The sequence below is a fragment of the Drosophila bipectinata genome, chromosome 2L (assembly GCF_030179905.1).
Source record: "Drosophila bipectinata strain 14024-0381.07 chromosome 2L, DbipHiC1v2, whole genome shotgun sequence".
Classification (NCBI taxonomy): Eukaryota; Metazoa; Arthropoda; class Insecta; order Diptera; family Drosophilidae; genus Drosophila; species Drosophila bipectinata.
Genome location: NC_091736.1, coordinates 6170061 through 6197617, shown reverse-complemented (window position 1 = coordinate 6197617; position 27557 = coordinate 6170061). Strand labels below are relative to the sequence as shown.

Here is a 27557-nt window from a genome sequence, read left to right as displayed (position 1 = left end):
ATTCCCCAAATATGCGTCACTCCTACCTATTCCTCCCTCTTCATCGCTGTTTTCGTTGGAGGAGTCCTCCGAGTTGATTTCCATGACATCCTCATGGCCGTAGCGCTTGATCTGGGTGCGCCTTCTCGGCTCGGATAGGACCAGATCCTCGGTTTCATCCCGCTCGCAGGCATCGGGATCGATGTCCACCTTCTTGGCCCACTTGGTCCAGAAGTCGGGGTCATCTATGGTGATGTCCGAACGGTTGCCGGAGGCGGCAAAGGAGGCCTTCGAGAAGGTGGATCCCTTCTCCGACTCCATGGTGATGACCTGGGTGCGACGCTTGAGGATGGAATCGATGTCCTCTTCGCAGAACTTGTCGCCGGCGTTGTCATCGTCCATGACAGCTCCGTAGGCGCCCTTCTTGAGCAGGTCCTCGATCTCCTTCTTGGACAGCTGCTTGTTGTTGCCGTCCTTGGAGCCCTGGGTGTTCATCGACTGCAGCACCGCCTTGTCGAGACCGAGCTTCATGGAGGCCTTGTCGAACATCTCGCGTTCGTAGGTGTTCCTGCAGAGCAGTCGGTAGATCTTGACCATTTTCCGCTGGCCGATACGATGGCATCGGGCCTGGGCCTGCAGATCGTTCTGGGGATTCCAGTCGGAGTCGTAGATGATGACCGTGTCGGCAGCCGTCAAGTTGATGCCCAATCCTCCAGCCTTCGTGCAAAGAAGGAACACGAATCGGTCCGATCCCGGCTTGGAGTACCGATCAATGGCCTCCTGGCGCAAGTTTCCGCGAATACGACCGTCGATTCGCTCGAAGGGATACTTCCGGTACACCAGATAGTCCTCCAGGATGTCCAGGCACCTGACCATCTGACTGAAGATGAGCACCCGGTGTCCGTTGGCCTTCAGCTTGGGAAGCAGCTTGTCAATCAGGACCATTTTTCCGGCCGAGAGGATCAGGTTCTTGTAGTAGGACTCCGGATCCTCGCCGTGCTGCGACTTGAAATCGTACTGGATCTGCTCCTCGGCTCCGTTGAGGAGATAGGGATGGATGCAGCACTTTCTCAGCTCCATCATGGTGTTCATCAGGTTCGGGATGTTGGCGGAGGTGGTGCCCTTCTTCAGGAAACTGAAGTTCTGCTCCAGGATGCCGCGGTAGTACTTCTTCTGAATGTTGGTCAGCTCCACCTCGATAATGGTTTCTTCCTTGGGGGCCAGACTCTTCTCCACATCGTCCTTCAGACGACGCAGCATCATGGGCTTCAGGAGCGCCTGCAGCTTGTTGACCTCCTCCTCGGTGCGGAGACTTCCGAACTCGGACATGAACTCCTCCTGCGAGGAGAACTGCGAGGGCTCCAGGAAATTCAGCAGCGAGAACAGCTCGCTGATGTTGTTCTGCAGGGGCGTTCCCGACAGGAGGACTCGGTGCTCCAAGTTCAACTGTCGCAGGCCCTCGAGCAGCTTGCAGTTCCGGTTCTTGAGACGATGCGCCTCGTCGATGACGCAGAGCCGCCAGTTAAAGGCCTTCAGGTCCATGTAGTCGGTCACGATCATCTCGAAAGTGGTGATCAGCACATTGAACTTGATGGGCTCTTTGAGGACCTTGCCCGTCTCCGTCTTGTAGTAGAACTCGTAGTCCTGGATCATCTGTTTGCTGGTCACCGAGCCGTGGTACACCACCACGTTCATGTCGGTCCAGCCCTCGAACTCGCGCTGCCAGTTGGGAATGGTGGACAGCGGGGCTATGACCAGGAAGGGTCCTCTGATGCCGTACTCGTACACCGAGTGGACGAACGTCAAACTCTGGATGGTCTTGCCGAGACCCATTTCGTCGGCTAGGATGCAGTTGTGCGTGTTGTACCAGGAGAACTTCAACCAGTTCAGACCCTCCAGCTGGTAGGGTCGCAGGCTGTTCCCTGCCTTGTAGACGGGGGTCTTCTCCAGCTTCTTCCACTGCTCCGGATGCGGACGCTTCTTGCTCTTCCACTCGCAGCGCATGGGGATCTTGTTGAAGCGCAGATACTGCTCGATCTTGTCGTTGTCGACATCCTCCTCCAGCTCCCAGGTGCAGTCCTCGTAGGGCAGGGACTTCCACTTGACCAGGTAGTGCTTGGTGGTCTCGCCACTGTTCTCGTCCGTGTGCACGGACATGTCCAGCACGCGATCCACCTCAGTAAAGTCGGGATTGAAGGGCTCCTCCTCGATGTTCTCGAAGATGTTCAGCTGCTGCGACTGCTTCTGCTGGAAGCGACGAATCTTGGCGGCCACCCGACGGTCTCCCTTGAGGAGCTCCTCCTCCGTCCTCCACTCGCAGTGGAGGTAGCTGAAGTTGCGATACTTCACAAAGTACTCCTCCACATCGATGTAGACGGGCTCGGGCTTGTTTTCCTTCTCGGCCTCCTCCTTCTTCTCGGTTTCCTCGCCCTCCTTGGGTTCGTCCTTTTCCTCTTCCTTTTCGGAGCCATCCTTGTCCTTTTTCTCGTCCTCCGTTTCTTCGGAAGACTTCTCTTCGCTGGTAGACTCCTCCTTCGCCTTGGGAGAGGCCGGGGTTTCGTCCACCTCCATTTTCTCCTCGGAGGCCTCAGTCTCCTTGGCCTCCTCGGCAGTTTCTACATCGGAAGATTTCTCCTCTTCATTGGTCTCTGATTTCTCCTCAGTCTTTTCATCTTCAGCTTGCTCCTCCGGTTTAGTTTCCTTCTCAGCCGGCTCATCCACCTCCATCTCCTCCTCCTTCTTGGGTGAGGCGGGGGCCTCTTCTGGCTTTTCATTCTCTGCTGGAGTTTCCTCCTTGTCCACCTCCATGGCGGAGGATTCCGTTTCGGGCTTACTCTCCTCTGGCTTGGATTCCCCTTCCGGGGCTTCTCCTGCTTCGCCTTCGGGTTTCGGCTTCTCCTCATCTTCGGCAGACTTCTCAGTCTCCTCCGGTTTCTCCTCCTCTTTGGGCTCTGGAGTCTTCTCCTTTGGTTTCTCTGGGATCAGCTCACGTTTGCCCATCCGCACGGCCAGGACGTACTGCACCACCATGCTGTCCTCGTCGCCAGTGTTGATGTACACATAGTTCGGCTTGGAGGACATGGCTGCGTTGGCGGCATCGGTGGAGCTCTGGCGCTCCTTCTCAGCGGCGGCGGCAGCAGCTGCCGAGGTGCTGGAACTGGCCTCCAACTGGCTGCTCTCGTCAATGCCAATATTGGACTTATCTTCGCCGGCCTCCTGGCCACCAGCTTCTCCTTCGGCTCCGGACTGGGGCTCGGTCTTCTCCGCATCACTGCCGGCATTGGAGTTGGCAGCGTTGGCCGAAGATTTCTTCTCCTTTTTCACCGGAGAGGCCACCAGCAGGGAGTTCTCGTCGTCGGAAAACCGTAGCATCACATCGTCGATGTACTTCTTGCGCTGCGTGTTCCTGGAGGATCTCCTCTTGTTCGAGTCCAGTTCTGAGTCTGGTGGCGGCGATGGAGGCGGTGTTCTATCCAGAGTGTCGTCCTCGCCGTCGGATTCGGGGACGATGCGGCCGCGGTTCCTGCGCTTCTTCAGGGCCTTGGCGGACAGGGATCCGCGATTTCTGCGCGCACTGCCACCTTCCTCGGAGTTGGCATTGCGGCGACTCCTGGCGGTGGACCGCTTGCGGTCTCGGCGGCTAGGCGTCGAGGCAGCGTCGCCAGCGGAGTCTGGAACAGAGTCCACCGTCTCATCGCCCGCCTCGGGCTCCTTCTCCTCCTCGTTGGCACTTCGCGGAATCTTTGAAACCGGTATGTCGTCGTAGTCCGGCGACTCTCCGTCCACGCCAACCACTGCGGAAGTGGTCTCAGCCTCACCATCGGCGGATTCCGCCTTGGGCACCAGTGGCTTGTTGTCCTCCACCTCGCTGCCCTCGCCCGTTTGCTCCGCGCCGTCGTCTCCGTACTGCTTCTTGCTCTTCTTGCTGGTACTGGCTCGTTTCTTGGCGGCTGGAGCCGGCGAGTCTGTGGAATTGGGATCGTTGGGATCCTTGGGCTTCTTCGACTTGGGCGTTCGGTCGCGTGGCGGCTTGTTGGGATCCTTGGGTATCCGTGGCTTTCGCGGCTTCTTCTTTTTGCCGCTGCCATCGGTGGAGGTGTCCAGCTCGTTGGCGGAATGGACGTCCTGCGAGAGGTCTCCCATGCCCTCACTGTACTCCAGCATGCCCACGACGCTGGTGTCGCCGGCTCCCTGGGTCACACAGTCCTCGGATACGGGGAGCTGGGTGGTGGGAATGCTCTGGGTGGCATTGGCCTGTCCCACCACCACGTTGCTGCTGATGTCCATCAAGTCCTGGCCCACCTGAGCCACTTTCTCGCCCTTCTTGGCGCGCGGCTTCCTCGGCTTGTTGGCGCCCTTTCCCCGTCCCCGCCCCGTTGTGCTGGAGACCTGAGGACTCTCCACCATCTGCTGGTTGTGGAGCGGGTTGCTGCCGTACATGGGTGGCATCGACTGGAACAGCACACACTGCGGCCCACCGCCGGCGCACTGGTCGTTCACCTCGTGCTGCTGGAGGAGATTCAGTCGCTCCTGCAGCCGCATCAGCTTCTCTTGGTGCTGGTGCTCGTGTCCCGGTGGCATGCAGTATATCTCCTGGATCTGCTGCTGGAGGGCAGCAATCTCCTGCTGGTGCAGCATCGGATAGGGTGGATACATGCCCGGTGCTCCGCCATAGGGAGGCATCATAGGTGGCATATGGCCCTGGTTCTGACCATCGTATCCAGGTGCCATGGGGTAGTGGGGGGGAATCTGTTGCTGTTGTTGAGGTGGCGGTGGTTCCATCGGAGGCACTGCTCCGGACTTGTCCTCTCCCACCTCGTCGGTGCTCTTGGCATCCTCCGAGAGCGAAGTGTTCATGTCACCCAACGGCTGGCTGATCTGCGTCTGCTCCACCTCGTCGGTTGGCTTCTCCAGCTGCTCCTCTTGAACGGCCGGTAGCTCTGTACTCAGACTCGTTTCCTGCGTCTTGGAGATACTCGACTCGTCCTGCGGCAGCTCTGGCTCGCTGGCCACGACTCCTCCCAGTCCCAGACCATCGCTTTCGCTTTGGTTCTTCTCGAACTCGGCGTTCGAAGACTGCGAGTTGCTGTCCAGAAGAGCGGCAGCAGCGGCCGAGGCGTTAGAAGCCACTGCAGCGACTGCTGCCGAGTTGGAGGACATGGAGTTGTTGTCGAAGAGCCCCACGTCCACGCCCACGTGCTGCGCACTCTCGGAGTTGCCGCCGTGCGAGTTGGTGTTGTCCATGAGCAGCTGCTGCTGGTTGTTGCTGCTGCTGTTTATGCTGCTCTGGGAGTTGCTGTCGTGCACCGAAGTGGGCTGGTTGTTGACGATGCTGTTGGTGCTGCTGTTGCTGCTGCTGTTGTTGCTGTCGTTGGCGGCCACCGCCAGCGTCGAGGAATCATTTGAGTTGGCCGTCTCATTGAGGATGCTGCTCAGATGGTGAGACGGTGTTGTGGGCTGTGGCGGCTGCTGCTGCGGCACCGGCGCCTGCTGTTGCTGAGCTTGCGGCACTTGTTGCTGCTGCTGCTGGCTCTGTTGCTGCTGCTGCTGCATTTGCGCCGGTATCGGGGAGCTGACGTGGGCTGGCGAGCTCACATGTTGCGCTGCTGGAGCCTGATTGTCGCCCAGGATGTTCGCGAATGGATCGAACTGCTGCTGGGACTGGTTGTAGCTGGGCAAGGTGTGCTGTTGCTGGTGGTGGGGGGACTGTTGCTGCTGCTGGTGGATCGGCGACTGGTGCTGCATTTGCTGGTGGTGCGGCGATGTCAACGCCGCCTGCGGTTGCTGCTGCTGCTGCTGGGCAGCTTGCGTCTGCTGGGTGGATTCCAGAGTGGGCTGGATCAAGTGGTGCATGCTCGGCAGGCTCTGCTGCAGTTGCTGCTGCTGCTGACTGCTCTGACTGCTGGTCGTGGTTCCGGAGCTGCTTCCTCCCCCAACAATGTCGTTGATGGAGTGCTGCAGCTGATCGTTCAGCGATTGTTGTTGCTGCTGTTGGTGTTGTTGCTGCTGCTGCTGTTGTTGTTGCTGTTGCTGCTGCTGTTGTTGCTGCTGCGGAGGTTGCACCTGGGCAGCCACTGGCGGTACAACCTGTTGCGGCGCTTGGGGTTGCTGCTGCTGCTGCCCCATCGCCTGGCCGTACATGCTCATCTGCTGCTGGTGGTGTTGCTGTTGTGCCTGCAACATGGCTGCCTGTTGCTGTTGCGGCGCCGCTTGTTGCTGCTGTTGTTGTTGCTGAGCCTGCTGCTGGGCTTGCTGCTGCTGCTGTTGGGCCGCCTGCTGTTGCTGCTGCATGGCAGCCATGTGCTGGCTGCCCCACTGCTGGTGGTGTTGCTGCTGCTGCTGTTGCTGCGGTGATGCCGGCATCCTGGGGCCCACAGCGCTCCTGTACGCCGAGGGGTAGTCCATGGGCGGTAGGCCGTGAGCCTGCGTGGGCATCACCATTTGTTCGAGGGCCTGCAATGTGTTGACAGGTGCCGCTACTGGCGGCACTGGAACCTTCGACCCGGCACCCACCACTGCTCCACCAACTGCTGCGGAAGGTGGCTGGGGGCGCGGAGACGGCAATCCCACCATGCCCTGGATGCTGTGCTGGCTGGGCTGCTGAGGCTGCTGCACCTGTTGCTGCTGCTGGGCCTGCGCTTGCTGGGGGGCCGGTGGTTTAGCGGGCGACACGCCCACCGGTCGCGGGGACATCTGGGGATGCGGCGACATGGTCGGCGGGCGGGGCGACATTTGTGGCGAGAGCTGGGGGAAGGGTGCACGATACTGGGGCGAGGAGTTGAGCTGGACAGCCGCCTGCTTGGACATGTAGGGCGGAGCAGCCTGCTGCTGTTGCTGTTGTGCCTGTTGCTGCTGGACCTGCTGTTGCTGGGCCTGCTGTTGCTGCTGGACTTGCTGCTGCTGCTGGTGGTGGCTGCCGTAGCTGGGCGGCATGCCCATGTGCGGCGGCGGCAGTCCGGCCCCCGGCAATTGCTGCTGCATCAGTGACACGTGTGGCTGCTGCTGCTGTTGTGCCTGCTGCTGCACCTGCTGCGCCTGCTGCTGCGACTGCAGTTGCTGCTGCTGATGGGCACCCAACTGCTGCTGATGGTGGCCCGGAGGAGCTGCCCCTGGAACATGTTGCCCGTAGGCGGAGGCCTGATTTGGATCCAGGCCCGAGTGCCCGTAGCCCACGTGCTGCGGAGCTCCTCGGCCGGGTTGGTGCTGCATGGGGCTGCCGTAGGGACTGTGAGCATAGCCCTGGGGCGTGGGCGGTTGTCCGGCTTGGACTGCAGGTGCTCCCACACCAGGATACAGCGGATGCTGTCCTGGCGCTTGAGGATAATGCTGCGGCAGCCGAGCCTGCTGCTGACTCTGCTGCTGCTGTTGCTGGGCCTGCTGCTGCTGCACTTGCTGCGCCTGCTGCTGCGCCTGCACCTGCTGCTGCTGCTGTGGCGTTGGTGGCTGCTGGGATCCATAGCCCGCCATCATGCCCTGCTATTAAGATTCGATTAAAGCCACTGATATGCTTCCCAAAAAAAAAACAAAAATTCCTCACCTGCTGGGCACCATAGGGGGCTAGTTTCTGTTGATCCTGTTGTCCGTAGGCGGGCATGTGTTGCCGGTAGGCGCTGGCATTGCTCTGACGCTGCTGCTGCGCCGGTGGAGCTGCCTGCGGATGACCGTAGGCACCCAGACCCGCGCCCGGATACGCCGCTGCCTGGCCCGGTACGCCGGTCGGTGCTGCCCCCCAGCCGCTTAGATCGCCCATGCCGCCGACACCGACGCCGACACCAACGCCGACTCCCAGACCCATGGCTGCCTGATGATCGGCGGCCCCCAGCCCGTACAGATTCTCCGCCGTTGGCTGGTACGATGGGTATTGGGGCTGTTGCTGTAGCGGGTGGGGAGCGCGATGACGCGGCGGGTAGCCACCGGGCGGACCCATGGCCCGTGGATTAGCCGCCGCTGCTGCTGCTGCGGCTGCCGCTGCATCGTAACGGTAATAGGGATCTCTATAAATCAATAAAAAAAAATATATATATATTATTAGAGGGTTTTAATTTTAATCCTTTCAAGGCCAAGTTATCCCATTAGATACCCCGGGTTGGGGGTTGGTGGTGAACTCACCCTTGGTGATTTCCGTGAAACATATTTTGTGCATTTCCATCCATCAGATTTTTGAAACGCAGCGCACACAGAAATGTCCGTTACGCGTCGAAGGACGCCGGCGACACGCCGCTGCGTTTTAGATTTGCTCGTCTATTGGCTTAATTTTGATGCTGCTCTCTGCGCTTGGCCGTTGTCGAAAGGTTAAAAGGTGTAGCCAGAGACACCACAGAGACCGGAACCCGGATATAGACGCGGGCGGGGGTTGTTTCAAAAGTATCGTTTAACCCTAAAGATCGATCTCTTGGCTTAGTCTCTTCTATATCTCATATATTATTTTTATTGCCCAATCGATTGCAATTATATATTATATATGTTGGTTCTAACTACTAAACTTAATTACAACTGGTGTGCAATTGAACGTCTTCTGGTTGCTTTCATATGGTAAGGTCATTTGTGTCCCATGGCCGATCTTTGACATAATCGCAGTGAAACACATTCGCTCACAGCTACAACAAAAAAAATACAGAAACTTGGTTAGAAATATGGGTTATATTCTATATAAGAGCACAGTAATCCACACTATGTTGAGCGTATTTTAAGCGAGAGATCTGCAAAGATAAGAAAAGATATATAAAATTAAATACAAATAATAAAATATAATTTATTCTTAATTATTAATCATTATTCTTAAACCTCTGTTGTTGACAATTGTTGGCTTTGCTTCAACTTTTAAGGGGAAAAGCTATACGCTTATGAATTTCATAGTTTGGCACATACAACGTACAGTTTGACCCCCCAAATGGTTGAGCAATATTGTCATTAATACTACTAGACTATATAGTATATATAGAAGATATAATCAAGGCTTTAAAAGCTATAAAAACTAATTAATGATTCACTTTTGCTGCAAAAGGGGGTAGATAACTCAGAAAATTGCTTGGCTTTTCTTTCTTTCCAGAGGAGGAGGAGGTGGTTTTAGATGGTGGGATGAGAGGTGGTGGTGGTGGGTTGAGTGGAAAATCTTGTGCGGCGACAGTGGGAAAAAACAATGGAAACTCTATCGATTTTTCGCATTGTCTCCGTGGCTGCTTTTTGGCCGAAAAATCTAAAGTAGCAGAGCCACTCGGAGAGCAAAAATGAAGGAAAAAAGGCGAGCAGCAGCAGAAACCATAAAAAAAATGCGGGTGGGTTGACTGACTGGTTGTTGTTTTAGTTGCTTCTATTGTTGTTGTTGTTGTTGTTGTTGTTGGTGGAAGCTGCGCGAACCCAAAGATATGCAAATAGAGCGGGCAGGGAGGGTGGTGGTGGCGATGGCATGGTGGCAAAGGCAAGGTGTGGTGTCTGTTTTTATACTTTTGCAAATGGAAAGTGGTGAGATATAGACACAAAACTACCGAGAGTACATAGAGATATGCACTTGCACACAACCGAAATTCGCTGGTGCTGCCGCTGCTGGTGCTGGTGCTGCCTCGGTGTACAGTTATAACCCGCACAGATACAATCATACTCCCCTCACACAGATACTACAGCACATCATCAGTATAACTTATGTGGAGTAGAGTATGGTGGTGGAGGAGTGTGGTTGACATGGGCTAAGCGGTGGAGCTTAGCACCGCGCTCCAACACCCCACCGAAGCCACCCACTATCCACCCCTTCCTTACCCCCCCGCCGTGCCTCTTTATGGCAAGTTTGTGAGTCGTTCGCGCTCATTGGACAATCATTTAGCCAGTCGTCACCGTCTCGGTTGTACATACACAGAGAGAAATATTTTAAATTTAAAAAAAAATTAATTTATAAAAAAAAAAATTGAAAAGGCTTTAAATATTTCTCTTTAAAATCGTTTAACCTATTATTATAATATATAATTTTATATAAATAAATTATTAATCCCCCTTAGAATTTCTCTCAGTGCATTTGTTGTTTTTGTTGCCCTCGAGGTGGCAGCTCTAGCTGCTTTGACTTTGCCGTAATCAATTACATTTCGCTTTGCAATTTCAGCTATTTATTTATTTAGTTTCAGCTTTTGCCATTATTATTAGGCGAGTGTTGCATACATACATACAATATGTACATATGTATCTACATCTGTGCGATTGTGTGGCCAGACTTTACTTTTGTATATCTGGCAGATATCTATCAGTGATTAAGTGTGTGTGTGTGTGTCGCATTTTTTTTCCTTTCCACGCTTCGCTTTAGTTTTCATTTCTTGACTACTTCTTCTGCTCACCTTTTTATTTTTATTTTTTTTTTTGTATTTTGGCGTGGCTTTTTACACAAACAAATCAAGTCAAGTAATTGCAAAAACAATAAACTAAAAGCAATAGTAATATGCATATGTATGTATGTATGTTTGTATGTTTGGCGGCATGTATTGTATGTTTGTTTGTATTTCTGTTTGTGTAAGCAAAGCAGACATCTGAAAAATTGTGAAATTATACTTTACTCGCCGCCTCTCTTTTTCTCTTTATGTCTATGGCTATAGCTATGTCTATGTCTATGTCTGTCTGTCTGTCGCTGCGCACAACTGTACATTTGTTTTAAATAAGCGAAAAATCGATTAAAGGTGATAATAGACAAGCAAATTTCAGTGGGTCCAAAACAACGACAAAGACGCGACGCGAGCCACATTTTTGTGACCCGACGATGTCGACACCACCAACCAACCAACCAACCCACCAACCCACCGCCTCAGAACCAGCAACAAAAATTGCTTGGGGATTAGCTTTCATGGCAAGTCTACAGTGAGACATCTTTAAAGTGAACAAGGTCTTAATTATAATTTTTATTTTTATCTACATTCATGGATTTATTTAACTTTGAGTTATAAAATGTTATATTTTTTCTTTCTGGTGTTTAAAAATTCATTTCTTTATTGTTTCTTAAATCTATCTCTATCACCTCTATCTCTAAATTTCTTAACTAAATACTTTTTACTTATACTTTTAAATTTATTATAAAAATGCCTCAAACATTTTCAACTTTTTTACGAATATTTTCTAAAATCATTTTTATATTTTTACTACTGTAATTCCCACTGTGTATCTACTGTTTTTCCTTTTCAATCATCATTTTATGAGCCATGAAAATAGCTTTTGAAAGGTTCACTCCATATACATAGATACACTCACTTTTTCCCACAGTATCCCCCTTTAAAAAAAATTTAACCCATCGATGGGATTGCTCTTTTTAGCAACTACAGTGTAAGTTGAATTCAAAAACCAGGTTTATGATTAAAAATTTAAACAACAATACAAAAACAAATACAATAAACATCCAAAACAAAAAAGTAAAGAAAAAGGTTCATTCACCTGAAGTCTTGGGCTAATGTTTTTAGTTGGCTAACAATTTTTGACAGTTGCTTTGTGGCTTTATTTCGTTTTTTTAGGGCCAACTCTGCTGAATGGCCTTTTGTGACAAATATTTGAAATTTAATAGGGGCTTGAAGTATTTATACTTATTTAAAAAAGTATCTTTTAATTATTCCACTTTAATTCTTATCTTTAGAAACATATTTTAAAAAAATTATGTATAATTAAACCATTAATAACCTCTGACTTTTCCCAGTGTATTAGAAATGTGTTTGTTATGAAGATATTGTAGACAGCCCGTGAACTCTGCAGAAACACCGTCACACTTACAGATACATAGATAGATAGGTAGGCAGGCAAGGCTGGCTCATGTATGAGCGAATGAATCTTGCTTTAATAACAATCAAGTCAAGTGGCTGGGTCCGCGCTAACAGTAACTAAAAAGTACAGTTGGTTTGTGTAAGAAAAGCCAAAGCCAGCCAGCCCCAGCCCCAGCCCCAGCCAGCCAGCCAGCCACATTCAACATTCAGCCAAGTCCGTCACTCAACTCGGTCCAAAAACGAGCCAAAGAGCAATATATAAATGAGGAGGAGGGTGGAGTGGGGAGGGGGTTGTTGTTGGTGAAACGCAAAGAAGCAGAGCAGAGACAGATGGGCGCAGCAGCAGCAGCAAAACGCGCACTCATACACACAAGCAAACATACGTACATAAAAATGGTAATAAAATAGGTAAAGTAACAGCGGCAGCTCCAGCTCCAGCACCAACACCAGCTCTGGTTCAAGATGAAGAAGAAGCATCAGGCGACGGCGACAGCGAAAAGGCATAAAGCCACACACAGTTTTCGGAAAAGCCAAAGACCCATGCGGAGAGCCGCCAATTCATCTACTAACTCCCCTACGAAAACCCTCTCCAACCTCTCCTCTCCAAAAAGCCAGTGGAGAGCGGAGACAAACACAAAACAACTCACAAAAGTTTGCTGGGCAAAAATTACAAACACGTCGCAGCTTTTTGAATGTGTAACGGTACATTTATGGGAAGCTCAATTGGCATTAGAGATGGGGGGGCGGGAATGTATCGCATGCCCAAGCGAATCTTTTTAAAGATACTTTCCAAGATACTTATCTTTTAAGTATCTGTATCTCACTTCACTTGCTATATCTTTTAAACCTAATCGGCTCAGCTCACCTCTAGCATTGATGCCTGATGACGTTGCAAATAGAGTTGCCAAACAGTGCAACAAAAGATGAAAGATGTGGAATAGGCAAGGCAAAGGTGTTTGCCTGCGACAATAAAAACTGACGCTATGTTTCCCGCTAGAATTAACAAAATATTATACAAAAAGGGAAGTGAGAAGCCACACACACACACAGTCACAGACAAACACACAGATACAAGTCCTGACCCGATTATCGAGTTAAACGGTTGTATAAAATTTGCACCTGGACCTAAACCGGATCGAATATAGAGGATATAGAGGTGCCCATTGTCAAAAATCTAGCAACAATAAACCCAGAGAGCTCTAAATATGAGAACCAGAGCGTACTTCGCTCCCAGTACCGTGCCGGCTGAAAACGAGAGAGCGGCGAAAACACACGACACGGCCAACTGAGAGAGATGGCTGAGAGAGAGTGGCTGAGAGAATTTAAAACGAAGGGAAAAAAAAACAGCCCAACAAGTGAAACGAGTGTATAAAAGCAAAAATGTTGAACCGAAAAAGAAAAGAAAAAAAAAACAACAACAAAAACACAGAGAGCAAAGCAAAGCGTGCGCTAAACATCGAATGAAAAGCAAAATTACAAAAGCAAAGCGAGTATATCACGTGCTGCGGCAGACGTACGAGAAGGGGGGGTGGAAGCCGGGGCGGGGAGGGGCGCCATGGAGGGGCTGGCCTGGGGTAATAGGGGGGGTTCGGTCGTGTGCCGGCCTTTGGCGGCAGCGCTGCCGGCGTAGCAGCTGGCGATGACTGCAAAAGCGACAGAGAGACAGACAAAGCGACAGACCGTCTGTTTCGTATAGAAAGAGAGTGGGCAACGGAGGCGGCGATGAGCCCAGTCAAAACAAAAATGCGAATGAACCGAGTACAGAGCGATAGCAAAACAATATTTAAAAATAAAATATAAAAATAAATAAATAAATGATTAACTTTAAGTAGGTTTGAGGGGTTAATAGAAACTACTGAGAGGGGGTTTGGATAAATGAGTACTTTTGAGATACAGATACTGTATCTTTTGAATATGAATCTTTGAAGTTAAAGTTGGGTGGCCAGCACAATTGACAGATGGAAAGAGATGAAATGAGAAAATCCACAAACAAGAGGCAATCCAAAACAAAATGAAGAAAAGAAATGGCGATTTCGATGGCGGCGACAACATTACGGCTACGGCTACGGCGACAAGTACACAACACGTATTATGCATGGAATAAAGTGTGTATTTGTAGGTGTATGTTGATATATGTGTGTGTGTGTATGAGTATTGGGGATTCGCATGATTCGTGCAAATTCGCCGCATAGTTGTTGCTGTTGTTGTTGTTGTTGTTGCTATTTTATTCGCATTCGCATATCGTGGTGCCGCCTTTGGGTTTGCTGCTGCTGCTGCTGCCTTTTGTCTGTATGTATCTGTATCTGTATCTGTGCTTGTTTGTGCTTCGTGGTGTTTGTGAGTTGGGGTCGTCGTCGTTCATATGTTTGCTTTATCGTTGTTGTTATTGTTGTTGTTGTTGGTGATGGGCCTTGTGTTGTTTGGTCGGGTTTGATTCGGTTTTTTGGGATGGATGGGATGATATTATGGTTGCTGGTCGCCGCTGGTAGCCTCTGCGCCTCTTCCTCTTTTCCCATCCATCGGTTCTCTCGCCCTTCATCAACTCTTCTTCTTGTTTGGCGTTTTGAGTGTGTCGTCGCTCTTTCGATTAATACAGTCCAACCTCTTTGATATCAATTATTATTTCCCCTATTAAGAATCTACACTGTTAATCCTTCAAAAATACTATCATAAAATAATAAATATATTTATTATATTGCTTTTTATTTTTTTCAGTGCTATTAAAAATTTTACTGTAATTTGTAATTTTCTCATTTGCACTTCAACAAAGTTATTTTTTCTTCTTCTTTCCTTTTTTTTTTATTACTTTAATTTTTTTTTTTTCGCCGCAGCCCCAAAGCAACAGCAACAACGGTAACCAATGAGTGGAGTGGAGAACTGAGCTGCCCACTCGGCTTTACTTTTAGCTTTATTCGCATATTAACAAGTGGGGGGGAGGTTGGGGGGATGGGGGCACGCAGAGACGCTCAGAGAGAGGGCCAACGGGGGCGTGTGACGCTTTTTATTTTCGCTGCTTTTGATGCTTCTTCTTCTTATTCGGTCGGGTTGCCCCCACCAAAATGGGAGAAAAAAAAAAGAGTTGATTGAAATTATTTCGCTCGTGTTTGTGTGCGAGTTTTTCGCTCAATTCCGTTGTTCGTGTGTGTGTGTGTGTGTGTGCGTGTTCGTCTCGCCGCGACTCGTCGTCTGTCTCTGGCTGGCTGTCTGTCTGTATGAGTGATTGTACGTACGTGTGTATCTGCTTTTGGTTAAAGATACATAATTATTTCTAAAAAGCATTTTCTGCCTGGCCATTGTTGTAAATCGCTCGCGATTTCACGTTTCTCTTCGCCACAATGTACTTATCAGTAAAGTTTAACTAAAAATAGTATTACTCACCATTTTATATATTTATTTTCCGTTTATTTTTTTTTTTCGTTCGTTTTGCAGCTAATCCATTTGACTTTATCTTGTTTATTATCGCCGGTTCTCACAATTTACAGTTAATTTTTAGGTAGGGTTTTACGTTAAAGGTTGTTCTCCCTGTGGGTTGTATTTTTTTTTTTTTTGTGTGTCGGTGGTTTCCGATTCGGTTTTTGGTCACGCAATCATTTTGGACGCAAGTTATCGATAGTTAAGCATAGCGCGATTCGCGATTTGCGATTTGCAGGAGAATGACAGACAGATGACAAGAGTGACAGAAACACAAACAGAAACAATGGCAATTGCAACAAGAACAACAATGCTAATTCAAGTATAGATACACACATGCGAAATAATAATTGTAGCACAATTGCCACAGTAAGAAGCAGAAATCTGAAGAGGAAGCAATGGTGAGAAACTACAAAAGCGCAACGATTGCAATTGCAGTTTTTTCCGTCGCGACTTTGCGAGGCTGTTGCTTCTTCTTCAGCTAGTCAGCCAGCCAGCCAGCTAGCTCCTCTCATTGCACACACACACAGACACCACACATGCTCATATTCACTCACTTGACGCACGATAATTACAATTAAACATGATATATACTCGCACGTTGAGTTTTGCAGCCGAAAAGAAACAAAGAAATCGATAGATATTGCTGGAAGTTGCCACTGCCTTTTCTGCTTCTTCTTTCTCGTAATTGCAGAAGTGGAAAAAAAAAGATGAAATGGAGAAAAGAAAAAAAAATTGTTACAGCCGCCGAGTGGAAGAGGAAGAGACACACACAACAGACGACGCGACGCGTCGAGAGCAGGGATAAGCGCATGAATTTTACGCTCTCTCTCATAGCGGCCGAGAGCCAGGGAGAGCGGGAGAGGTATAGTAGTGGCCCGGCTAGAAAAACGTGTGTCCAAGCAGCTAAATTGTGTGTGTTTGTATGTTCGGGGTGGTGTGGTGTGGGGGACAAAGGGAGGCAGACGACGACGACTGATGAGTTGACAGAGGCCGAAGCAGAAAGCAGAGCAAAAAGCAATCAAAGAAGAGCAAGAAACGGGGATACCGTTGCATATGCAATGTATCCAGTGGCGTACGCAGGGGAAAAGCAGTATATTGTGGTCTAAGCTCGCCCCACCAACTCCCTCCCATCCTTGACTGTTAAAACAGCAATAAGACCCCCTTGGATTCTTGAAATGAGATCGGTGCGCCCCTGATTGTATCTACATGTGTAACGGTGACAGAGTGGTCACCTCCAACTCATCAATATCGGATGGGGTTTGGAATCTTTAATTCTTTTAAGATTATGTAAATAAATAAGAGTGCTCTAGAAGAACAATCTAGAGGATCTCTAGATCAACTAGAACATACTAGCATCTAAATCTTATTTTTTTGAAATCTTTCCCTGAACGGAACCAGCATTGTTTTCCAATTATTTATAAACCAGTACATACAGACAAATAAAAAAAAAAAAACATTTCACAAATGAATCACAATGCAACCTATTTAAGACTTAATTGTAATTGCCATTTGTATTTTATGAATATATCTTGGCACTTTGATTCCACTCCACGCCCACCCCCCTTGATCGCAACAATAACAAAATCTGAATAGACCAGCGAGAAATGGAAACAGAGCAGCGATTGCAGAGAAACTGTATTATTGCAGATGGACAAATGTGGGGGTGTAAAGTGCGATGCGGTGCGGTGCGGAGCGGAGCGGGATGAGGAGGATTCAGGAGGCCATCTCCTGCACAGGTGCAAAATGTGCGGCGCTGCATCTCCCGAACAAGCGAATAATGTTGGCAACACTGCATCGGGGCACCAATACATACACAAAAATTTATTCAACGCGCGATACGCGAAAAAGAAGAAATTAATCGAAGGGAAACACTAATTTTTTTTTTTTTTTCGTGGGAGAAAGAAAATGGCGAGCAAAGGTAAAGACAAAAAACGTAAAAAAGAGCAAGCAATAATCAAGGCGATGATTACAATCAAACAAACGAGCATCGCAAACACACACGCACTCTCACACACAGGCGGTCCATTTTTAATTATATTAGTCGGGAGGGGGCAGGAAGGTAGGCAGGCAAGGCAGGCAAAAAAAAACTACAGCTCACACTTTCGCATTTGATTTTTGGGGTGTTCTTTGATGTTCCAATTAATTAATTACACACACGAACACAAATGCACTGGGTTTTTCGGCGAAAAACAATTGAAAATTGGACATTGGCTGATGCTTTTCAGCTTTTCTTAGTCGTCTCGCGAAATACATATTTCTTTTGCCGTTTTTTCTCGTCTCGTTGCTTGACTTGTGTGCGCTCTCCTCTCTCTTCAGCTCTCTTCTTTCTTCTTCTTTGCACATTTTTTCTTTTCAAGTGTCTCTGCTCCGGGTTCTTTTTTTCAAATACAATTTTCGCTTAAAATACGCTCAATTTCGATGGGGTTTTCGGCGGATTTAGTTGCCGGCCACTTGGCGACGGCTTTTTTACATTTTTTACCAATTAATTTGCACTTTTAGTTACCGTTTAACGCAAATTTCTCGCAGCCAAATTCCGTGTAACGCGTTTTAATGTGTCTCCATTTTGTTTTTTTCCGCGATAGTATCGGTGTTTTGCAGTTCTTCTCGTTTCTCGATTTCTGACACCACCCGGTGTCAATTCCTAATCACCCTGTACTATAGTGTTAAAGTGTCAAAGTGCCAGGGCTGGAAAAGGATTTTTTAGTATTTTGAAAAATTCCAGTAAATTTAAATAAAAAATTTACTTTAAAAAAACTGTCTAATATTATGGTTTTCTTGCATTAAATAAAATATTTTATTTTTGGTTCAGTGCACTTTTAGTCTTTTATTGGGTTGATTATTTTCCCTAGTTTCATTCAACTCTGCTTGAAGATCCTCCATTTCTTGATCATCTTCTGCCTCGGAACTGTCTGAGAAAACGATAGGTCCATTTCCTTTGACAAACATGATCGTCTTTCCCATGCGCCGGGATTCGGCTTTTAAGAAAAGTTTCCTACAGTTCCGATCCACAGCATTCTTGCCCTGATCCTCTGACAAACCAAATATATAGGCTCTAAAAGAGTGAATATTTTATAGGTATAGTTTAATTAGTTTTAAATAGAAAGACTTACAAATTGGCAACATCGTAGGGGCCTCTCAATTGGAACTCGTGTACTGCCCCGCTGCTGAAGATAATGTTTTTTGACTTGCCTTTGGTGCAGTAGTTCTGGGCAATTTTGATCATGTCCTTTCGGTTATTCGAATCGGCTATCGCAGGAGCATACTTGATTTCGAAAAACATGCCACGTCGGACTGCTATTTGGTACGCCTTTCGATTAACCAACAGCCTGGAACCAGCCACAGGATCAAAGGTGACAAGCTCGCCATTAAAAGAAGTGCAGCAGTGCTAAAAAGTTTTTTAAGAGTTTAGTATTTAATGAAAATGTGGGGTGTCTGATGACTTACCGTCAGCGCAGCATCGGTTTTGGGTTGTCCAGCTATAACGTTGAACTTTCGCAGATTCAGTGAAACACTCTTCATAAAAGATTAAACGAATTAGCAAATCGGAACAACTTTTAACTTCAATAATTTACCATTGCATGTGAGACATTGACGTCCACGTAGAGAATGGTTATTCTCTGAAGGATCCTCAGCTTGCCCTGGAACTCTTTGCGCAGGTGCTCGATCTTGTGGGGCTCGGGAAACATCTCGGATCCCCGCTTTCCAGGCTCCTTTTTGCTGTGATCGAAGCTCTGTTCGATGGCAATGGTCTTGTAGCCCACTGGAATTGAAGACTAGTTTGAATTTAAGACTCTAGGTGCATTGTATATAGCTTACAGTCCACGAGTTCATTCAATAGGGCCCGCATCACCTTGTCATCTTTGTTGTATATTATACTTAAGTCGTAAAATGGATTCGTTTGCTCCATTTCTGATTTGTTTTTAGTTGGCCGCGTGCAACCAGAGCTACCAGACTGGCACAAAAACGGTCTGTTAACATGTCCACTGTTAGCCAATAACATATGTTATAATTTATTTTGTGCTTAAAATCTATCCAATTTTGGATTATAAATATTTAAAGGCAGTTAAAATAAGTGTTCTTTCCAAATAATAGTCAATTATTTTAATTAATAAGACTCTTTTGAATTTTAAATTAAATTTGGTGGGACTACTTGCTCACTCGATCGTTTTGCAGCACTGTTCTATATTTTGGGCACGTGCTGGGTGTGCAAACACTGGCGCAACAAGGTAAACACAACACGACGCAATATTTTGTCGGAATTTTACCTGGTTTTCACCTGGTTCGCGTCGCAGTAATCAACCGAAACTAGCGCTCAAAATAAACTTAAAACACTAAGGAACGTTTATCCAATCGAGTTGAATAAAATTCATACGGAATACGGTCGGAAAAAAAAGGAATTTATCGAAAAAGGGGGGTGGCGGGTTGATCGAAACAAAAACAAAAACAAAAACAGGAGCTGAGAAAAAACAAAAACAAGCGACGACGAAATTTGACGAGAAATTCACCTGCTCCTCACCTCGTGAGCCGATTACCTGATGACGTGGACGAAGGCGAAGGCGAAGGACAGCGAAAGGACAGGATATATACATATTTTTCCAGTGCACCAGATGCATACACATACACAATTAGGCCCAAGCAAAATGCAGCGGGAAACCAGTTTGTTGTTGTTGTTTTAGTTGTTGTTGCAGCAAATAAGTTGCAGCAAAAATCCTGCTCTTAAGTACAAAGCTTTGTAAAAAAAAAAAAACCAAATTGAAAAAAAAGTAAAATAAAAAGCGGTAGCAACAGCATTGCAAAAAAAAAAAAAAGGGCCAAGAAGGTGCGACAACAACGACAAAAAGTTGTTTGTCAACTTGTTGCCAATGTTGCAGCCACAAAGTGGCTGGCTGTACAAGCAGCTACACCAGCTAAACATCGCCAGTGGCCATTGCGGTACCGCCGGCCCAGGAACAGGATAAACACTCTCTAAAGAACCCCACAAAAAAAACAAAAAACAAGCAAGCGAACAGGTGGAATAGCACACAGGACTTCCCAGCAAGGTAATTAGATGGCATAACTTGCAACGGCATTCCGATTAACATCCAGGGATATTCCAGGATCATTAAGGGATACACATACATGTAGGTGTTTCTGGAACATGACAAAATCTTCAATAATTGGATATAACCTTGATTGATATATGAAAACTATCTATATCTATATAGCCAAAATCACAGAAAATTATCTGAAAGGTAAGAGTTTCTTAAAATTACTAGAATATTAATATTAAATCCTTTTTTTTTTTAAAGAAGTAAATTTTTGAAGGCAAACTTTCAAGAAGGGTAAGACTAGAGTAGATCTAAGCCACCAGAAATCCATTAAACATTCCTCTAAACATTCCAGTAGAGGAACCACTGCACAACAGCCATGTCCACGGTTACAAGAAGCGCCAGTGCCAGTCCCATGGCCTTAAACGGCATCATCGACCCCAGCATGTTCCCCCTCAAGTCCACCGCCGATGTGGTGAATCTCTTCCGGCGTGCATTAACCTCCGGCATCGAACCAGATCTCACACTGCTCTCCATCGTCGTGGGCTACATCGAGCTATCGCTGACCACGGGGGAAGCAGCGGCACAAGCTGCCCAGGCCGCCGCCGCAGCAGCAGCAGCAGGTGACATCAGTCAGGCGGGGACAGGTGTGCAATATTCCTTAATTTATCTTGCGGGTCTTGCCTTTCCGTTTACCGTTAACCAATTAGCAAAAGGGTAACTGTTGAAAGCGGAAATGTTTGCAAATTGGCTTGTAGGGCAGTTGGTCACTAACTAACCCCTAATTGGGTCCTTTATTGGTCGAACATACAATATTTAATTATGGAGATATCTAGATTATGCCATAATTATAAATTATTCATTATTTTCCAGGTGGAAATGACGTGATCATGGGCAATACTGTGCCCTTTCCGGTAGTGACCCACGAACTGATCGCCGGGCTGTACAAGAAGTTCCAAACCATTTTGTCGGTGGTGGACAAGCCGAAACCCCATCGGCAGGCCACCCGGGAGGTGATCAAGAAGGTGTCGGACGTGATCTGGAACTCGCTGATCCGCAGCAGCTACAAGGATCGGGCGCATCTCCAAAATCTCTACAGCTATTTGTCTGGGAACAAGTTGGACTGCTTTGGAGTGGCCCTGGCGGTGGTGGCTGGCTGCCAGTTGCTGGGCTACAAGGATGTGCGGCTGGCCATATCGGAGGATCATGCCTGGGTGGTGTTTGGGCAGAAGCGAGTGGAGACCATCGAAGTGACATGGCACGGAAAGGGCAGTGAGGATAAGCGCGGGCAGGACATACGCCCTGGCATTGAATCTGGATCTTGGCTGTATTTGGGTAACTATCTTATCCTTTTCCAGATCATCATGAGGTATTAATGGTCTGAACTTTTCCACAAGGTGGTCTGGCGGTGATTTGCGAGCGTGGAATGGAGGTGGCAGCCATCTGTGCTGCCCTGAACATCTCCCTCACCTCGAATAGTGATTGCGTCGAGGTGGCAGACCTCCAGCAGCAGCTGTTGTGGCTCCTCTACGACCTGGGTCACCTTAAACGCTATCCCATGGCCCTGGGCACGCTCGGCGAACTGGAGGAGATCCATCGCACCCACTCGAGCATAAGTTGCGAGCAGCTCTACCGCGAGGCCATTGAATCGGCCAGGACCCATTACCGGAACCATCATGTCTATCCGTACACCTACCAGGGAAACTACTACAATCGCCTGCTAAAGTACAGAGATGCTTTTGCCGCCTGGGCCAACGCTGCGGATGTGATTCGTTTGTACACGTACCAGTGTCGGGATGATGAGGAAATCTACAAGGAGCTACTGGACATTGCCAACGAGCTGATTCCATATGTTATGAAGACGGAGAGCTCGGGTCATTCGGCCAGAAGTATCCTGCGGGATGCCGAAGTGTTTGCTAATTTATTGAGATTCTACGACGGCATTTGCCAGTGGGAGGAGGATAGTTTAACGCCCATTTTGCACATCGGCTGGGCCAAGCCACTCGTGAACAACATCACCAAGTTCGACTACGATATAAGGTCCCAGGTGGTCATCAAGCTGCCCGAGGATATGGAGACAGAGCAGGCTAAGGCACAGGCACAGGCACAGGCTCAGGCCCAGGCCGAACAGGAGGCTAAGGAATCGAAAGAAGCTGCCGGATCAGAGGCTCTGGAGGGAAACAACAATATGGTTGTGAAAAAGGAAGAGGTTAGTTGGGGTATCTTTTTTAAAAATATATTTTAAAGTTTTTTTGTAAACCCAAAATAGAAATCTAAAAACTCCGAATTGCCAACCACTTTGGCAGACTTAACCGCTGCCTGTGGCGAGAAGATTCTCAATCCGGATTTCCTACTCCAAGGCGGGGGACAGCCCTTTGCCGATCAGAAGCAGCAATCGGCCGAAAGGGAAACGGATATTTTGGAGCCCGTTAACAACAACAACAACAATAATAACAACAATAGCAATAGCAACAATAACAACCACAATGCTGAGAAGGAGGCTACTAAAACCACAAATACGACAAGCAATGGAAGCGGAAAATCTGTCCAGTTGCCAGTTACTAGTGAAGCTAGCAACGCCAGCCAAGCCCCAGTCGCAACCCCAGTCCAACAAGAGAAACTACAGCACAAAGAAGCTAAAATAGAGAAGACGAGCGATGAGTTCGATCCGTACGAGATAATGCTCAAGAAGCCGGTCATCACCCTGTACAGCCAGAAGATGAAGGGCCTGAAGGACCTGCTCCTGGCCGAGAAGCTCAACACCCACGCCATTTCCCTCCAGGTGACGGCACAGTCGGTGGCCTCCCGGAAAGTTCGAGGTGTGGAGAAGCATTCGGCCACCATTTCAGCCACCATCACAGCGATTGCCTCCAACTCGGGCGAAGGTCTTCTAGCGGGCGGAGGCACGACTGGTGGACCAGGAGGAGGTGGTGGTGCAGCAGGAGGATCAACAGGCGGAGCATCACTGGGTGCATCGTCGTCGCCAGGCGGAGACTCGATAGCCGCCTCGCGACCGAAGAGAACGCGGCGCGAGTAATCCTCGTTTGGAACAAATATTGGAAAAAGTCGTAATTATCAGGTGCGAAAGTTAGAGTGGATCGAAATGGCTTAAGCATTTTATTTTTTGGTAATCTTCAAGTACAACAACTCGATGAGTGCTTAGCAAAAGTCAGTGTACAAACGTAATATTTTAAAGAATTCTTTAAACAAAAATTTGGAAACCATTTGAAAGAATTTCGAACCATTCTAACCGAAAAACCTTGCATATATATCTATGCTATAATATTTTTGATGTTTTATGTGTATTTATATAGTTTGTAAGCGCGTAAAAAAAAGCAACAACAAAAATAAGCCGTTGGAGAACGCTTAGCGTTTTAAAAAAAAAACAACAACAAAAAAAAATTTAACAAAAATATAACACAAACAAGTCCCAAAACAAAAAACACACCAGCACACACGAAATTATAAGCTATACTAAGTATTTATATAATGTATTTTTATCTGTTATCCTTTTACTCTTTGTATTTATTGCTAAAACTATGTATTTTTTCCCCCTTCATGTTTTTACTTTACTTTCTTATTATTATTTTTTAAGCGTAACTTTATTGGTGCTCTTCTACGAAACGAAAATTTTTAAATAATTAATTCGGTTCTTTTCTAAAATGAAATCCGAACCGTTTTATGTTTACTTTGAAGCATTTTATTGAGGCTAAGCTAATTGATTTTACTAAGTTTAACCATACACCCTGTAATCTTTAAGAATAACTCTATTTTTTGTGTGGAATTCAGCAAACCGCGAAACTTTGTTACGAATCTTTAAAAAAGCGGCAAAATAGTCGATAATACCGTAATGGAAAACAAAAGAATTACATATTTAACACTTCCTCTATATGTGATACAACACTTTTTCTAGAAAAGCTTTCATATTATCTTATAAAACTTAATAGAATAGACCACAACCGACACACTTCACTCCACAACAATAACAAGACGATGGGCGAGCGTATGAGGAAATTGTAAGGCTTGTATGGGGATATAATGCAGTCCTTTATGTCCTTTATCCCGAATCCCCATTTAGATACTGCAATTATGAACAAAATCGGAGCTTGTACTACCCCCATTGTTAAACGATGATAATAATTGCATTGAATTTAATTTGATTTTGTGCGTAGAGCATCTGTGATGAAAAAAAAAGAAAATAATGTATGAAAGTGGAGAAATGAGGCGAAAGATTGAAGTTAAGATTGAAATAATAATGATATATGGTAGAGCCCAAGACAGCACACGAAACCGAACAAGAATATTACTAATCGAATGTATGGTGTTTTATTCCTCATATACGACAGCAACAGACTAAAAGCAAATACAAATGTATCAAAAAAATCAAAAAACTATTTAATTATGTATTGTAGATTTTGCGAACAAAACGCAGCAACTAAATGTTAAATGTTGAACTACAGTTATAAACTTACATCTAAATGTAACCTAGATGCATAAACAAAACAAAGAAAACAAAACAACAAATGGATATATAGATATATTTTGGCATACAAAATTTTTACCATTAAGTAAGAGAAGAAATTAAGGAGGCTTTTCATTTTTGTATTTATTTACCAAAACCCTTTGGACAACGAAAAATCCAATCCAATAGAAGTCCGATGGTTCGCTAAGCAACAAATCAAAAGGCAACAACTGAACAAACGAAACAATATGAAAACCTATAAAACATATATAACACAAAAACATATATTTATGTATATTTATTCATGTTAAAGTAAATTACATTTTTGCTCTAATTGTTTAAAATAGCCAACCAACCGAAGACGAAGCCGATCGATTTAAAAGTAGCTTAAACTCCAAATGCTCAATAATCCTTTTAGCTTGAAAGTCAAATAGCCAACAGTCAAAATGTTACAAAAATCATTAAATGCAAAAAAAATATATATTACGTATTTTAATGCTTCTAACAAACCAGAAGATATTAATGTTAAATTAGGACCATATTTAAAATTAGTATCAAGCAACCCCCATCCTTATATACGTAAATATTTTCTGGTTTTTAAAGAGCTTACGAGTTTCTTTTTTATTTTATTGTTTAAAAAAAAGACAATTTATCGTTTAAACCATTTTTTTTATTTAATAAAATATAACTTTTAAAGATTTAGGTGTTTTCCAACACCCATCTTTAGTGTGACCGGTCATACAGTTCATAAAATACCAGATTCGTTTACTGGCAGAGCTGTCAGCCCTGGGAACAAATGACTAGGCATCATTTTGGCAACAAAAAACAGCGTCCGAGCATTGTCGATCTGAAATAAATCTAGAAATAAGCCTTTAAATCGCACACAAAATGTCGGCACCAGACAAGGAGAAGGAGAAGGATAAGGAGGAGACCAACAACAAGGGCGAGGACTTGGGTCTGCTCGAAGAGGATGATGAATTCGAAGAGTTTCCCGCTGAAGGTACGAAAAATCTTTCCATAATAAAATCGAGCAAGTTCTAAGATATTACTCTTTTAGATTTTCGCGTCGGTGACGACGAGGAGGAACTGAACGTTTGGGAGGACAACTGGGATGACGACAATGTCGAGGATGACTTCAGCCAACAGTTGAAGGCCCATCTGGAAAGCAAGAAAATGGAGACGTGAACCATCTACCGGCAACCTCCCCCCCCTTTTGTTCAATCCTAACCATAAAAACGAGCTGAGCTGTTTTACAGTTTGTAGAATAAAATCAATATATTAAGTGAAAGTGAAAGATTATACATCTTCGGGGGAATGCCAATCATCCCCAAGCGCCTGGCATATGTTATCTTCAAGTGCTGCATGGATCTGGTCCTCGTTATCGATTTCGACCTCTAGATCTTGATTTTTTTTCTCCTGCTTCTCCAATATCTTTTCTAGATCGTCAATCTTGGCCTTACGCTCTTCTATTTGCTTCTGGGTCTTGTTATCCTGCTCATCTAAGAGCTTTTTTCGGCTCTGGAGCTGCTTGTCTGTCTCCTGTATTTCTTGCTGCTTTTCGGTCACCTCGTAAACACTTTTCTGTTCTTGTATTTTAACCTGAGCCAACTCCTTTTCTATCGCCTCCAGTTGCTTGCAGCTTTTCTTGTAATCCTCGATTACATTGGACGGAAGTATGGTTACGGCTTTCTCAATTTCGGCCACCATTTCCTGGCTGGACTCGATTTGTTGGCGCTGATCATTGAAGACCTTCTCCTTGTTGGCCAGTTCCATTTTACAGCTCTCAATGTGCGAGTTTATGCCCTGAATTTGTCTGTAATATAGCGGGTTAGAATATATATTGTCGAAAAGTTCGTTGAGCTCACTTTTTGAGATCCATTACTTGGTTTTCCCCAACCACTTGTTGTTCCAAGTGGGAAATCCTTTTGTTGAGCTCCCCATGTTGCTGCTCGAGGAGCTCCACATCGTTTGTTAAGTCGCCTAGGGGTTTTTTCTTTTGGGCGAGTTCCGTCTGTCCTTGGACCAGATCCTTCTTCAGTTGCTCTATGTGGGTTTGACAGACTTCCATTTCGCTCTTAATCGTAGAAGCCTTCTGTTTACGTTGCTCTAACTCCGACGATTTAGCTGTGAACTCGGCATATAGAGATTCTCTCTTTTTAACGGCCTCTTCTGCGGGTCCCAAGACGCTCTTCTTAAAGAGCTTGTAGTAAGCCAAATAGTTGAGAAGAAATTCCAAGGTGTTCAAGGTCTTTTTGCCAGCTGGAAGGATTACAATTTTTTTAACAGGTGTCTCATTTCTCCTAAACAATGGATCTCACCTGGATTAATTATATCAACATAGGTGTATGTCTTATTCGGGAATGAAATCTGCAAAATGCGTTCTACTTGGCGGCAAAGCCGGATGAGGAAAAGGCGCTTTTCCCGCGAAGGGTCAAACACTTCGCAGTCCACTTTGTGAGGAGGCTCAACTCTAAATCCAAAGGCTTTCAAGTACTGTATGAAGATCCTAGTGAGGATCGCCTCCGAAGGATGGGAGAGATCAGACTGACGGATAGACAAATCGGGTAGCAGACAGTTGCTTTGCTGCACCAGCTTCTCAATGTCATTAGCCTTTGTTGAACCAGATGCCATTATTTATATATAATAATTAAAAACCAATTTAAAATTACGAAAATTCGTAAATCTGTGTTTAAATTGAAATGGATGCCAAAATGCAAGGCAATTTGATGTGACCAGCTGAGGGCTTGGGAAAAAATACTGCATTAGTGCTGCAAGGAAAAATACCAACCTCAAAGTTTTTAACTTTAATCTTTAAAATGGCGGTTATTAGAATAACTTTGAAGTTGCCATGGATTTTTGTTATTTATTAAAGTTTCCGGTTGTTAGTTGTTCTTTTCAGGTTTGTAGTTTTAATATTTAAAGTATAACCAGTTTAAATAGACGGGGATTCTCCAC

The 27557-nt window shown here is 46.3% G+C and overlaps 5 protein-coding genes across 14 annotated transcripts in view; 2 read left to right on the top strand and 3 right to left on the bottom strand.

Moving 5' to 3' along the window:
* The window catches only part of kis (chromodomain helicase DNA binding protein kismet), a 35353-nt gene extending 27073 nt beyond the window's left edge, over positions 1-8280 (bottom strand). For 5 of the 9 annotated variants that reach the window (XM_017233337.3, XM_017233341.3, XM_017233345.3 and 2 more), the window contains exons 1-3: positions 8089-8280; positions 7517-7973; positions 27-7455 (exon numbers count right to left, since the gene is read on the bottom strand). In XM_017233337.3, the coding sequence (XP_017088826.3) occupies positions 27-7455; positions 7517-7973; positions 8089-8132 (7930 nt within the window). In that variant the 5' untranslated portion in view covers positions 8133-8280. The remainder of the gene's footprint in view (positions 1-26; positions 7456-7516; positions 7974-8088) is intronic. The other 4 variants (XM_017233349.3, XM_017233350.3, XM_017233354.3 and 1 more) reach the window with 1 other exon arrangement.
* Positions 8281-8430: 150 nt separating this feature from the next.
* Positions 8431-19090, bottom strand: Rpp30 (ribonuclease P protein subunit Rpp30). The gene is made up of 7 exons (XM_017233365.3): positions 18930-19090; positions 18686-18873; positions 18558-18626; positions 18224-18498; positions 17858-18165; positions 17617-17798; positions 8431-8576 (listed from the first exon to the last, which is right to left on the bottom strand). The coding sequence occupies exons 1-5, from the start codon at positions 19018-19020 to the stop codon at positions 17919-17921; spliced, it is 870 nt and encodes a 289-aa protein (XP_017088854.2). The 5' UTR covers positions 19021-19090; the 3' UTR covers positions 8431-8576; positions 17617-17798; positions 17858-17918.
* Positions 19091-19303: 213 nt separating this feature from the next.
* On the top strand, positions 19304-25086 carry Mnn1 (menin 1). 2 transcript variants are annotated; one of them, XM_043211440.2, is made up of 7 exons: positions 19304-20152; positions 20210-20344; positions 20402-20434; positions 20496-20763; positions 21014-21475; positions 21538-22349; positions 22410-25086. In XM_043211440.2, the coding sequence occupies exons 4-7, from the start codon at positions 20520-20522 to the stop codon at positions 23175-23177; spliced, it is 2286 nt and encodes a 761-aa protein (XP_043067375.1). In that variant the 5' UTR covers positions 19304-20152; positions 20210-20344; positions 20402-20434; positions 20496-20519; the 3' UTR covers positions 23178-25086. The 2 variants fall into 2 exon arrangements, with proteins under 2 accessions (XP_043067375.1, XP_043067374.1); XM_043211439.2 differs by having other exon boundaries at positions 19305-20152; positions 20496-20787.
* Positions 25087-25386: 300 nt separating this feature from the next.
* Sem1 (Suppressor of exocyst mutations 1) lies at positions 25387-25890 on the top strand. Its single transcript, XM_017233366.3, has 2 exons — positions 25387-25602; positions 25660-25890. The coding sequence occupies exons 1-2, from the start codon at positions 25491-25493 to the stop codon at positions 25785-25787; spliced, it is 240 nt and encodes a 79-aa protein (XP_017088855.1). The 5' UTR covers positions 25387-25490; the 3' UTR covers positions 25788-25890.
* Nuf2 lies at positions 25675-27325 on the bottom strand. Its single transcript, XM_017233363.3, has 3 exons — positions 26921-27325; positions 26468-26861; positions 25675-26415 (listed from the first exon to the last, which is right to left on the bottom strand). The coding sequence occupies exons 1-3, from the start codon at positions 27231-27233 to the stop codon at positions 25899-25901; spliced, it is 1224 nt and encodes a 407-aa protein (XP_017088852.2). The 5' UTR covers positions 27234-27325; the 3' UTR covers positions 25675-25898.
* Between the last annotated feature and the right edge of the window lie 232 nt (positions 27326-27557).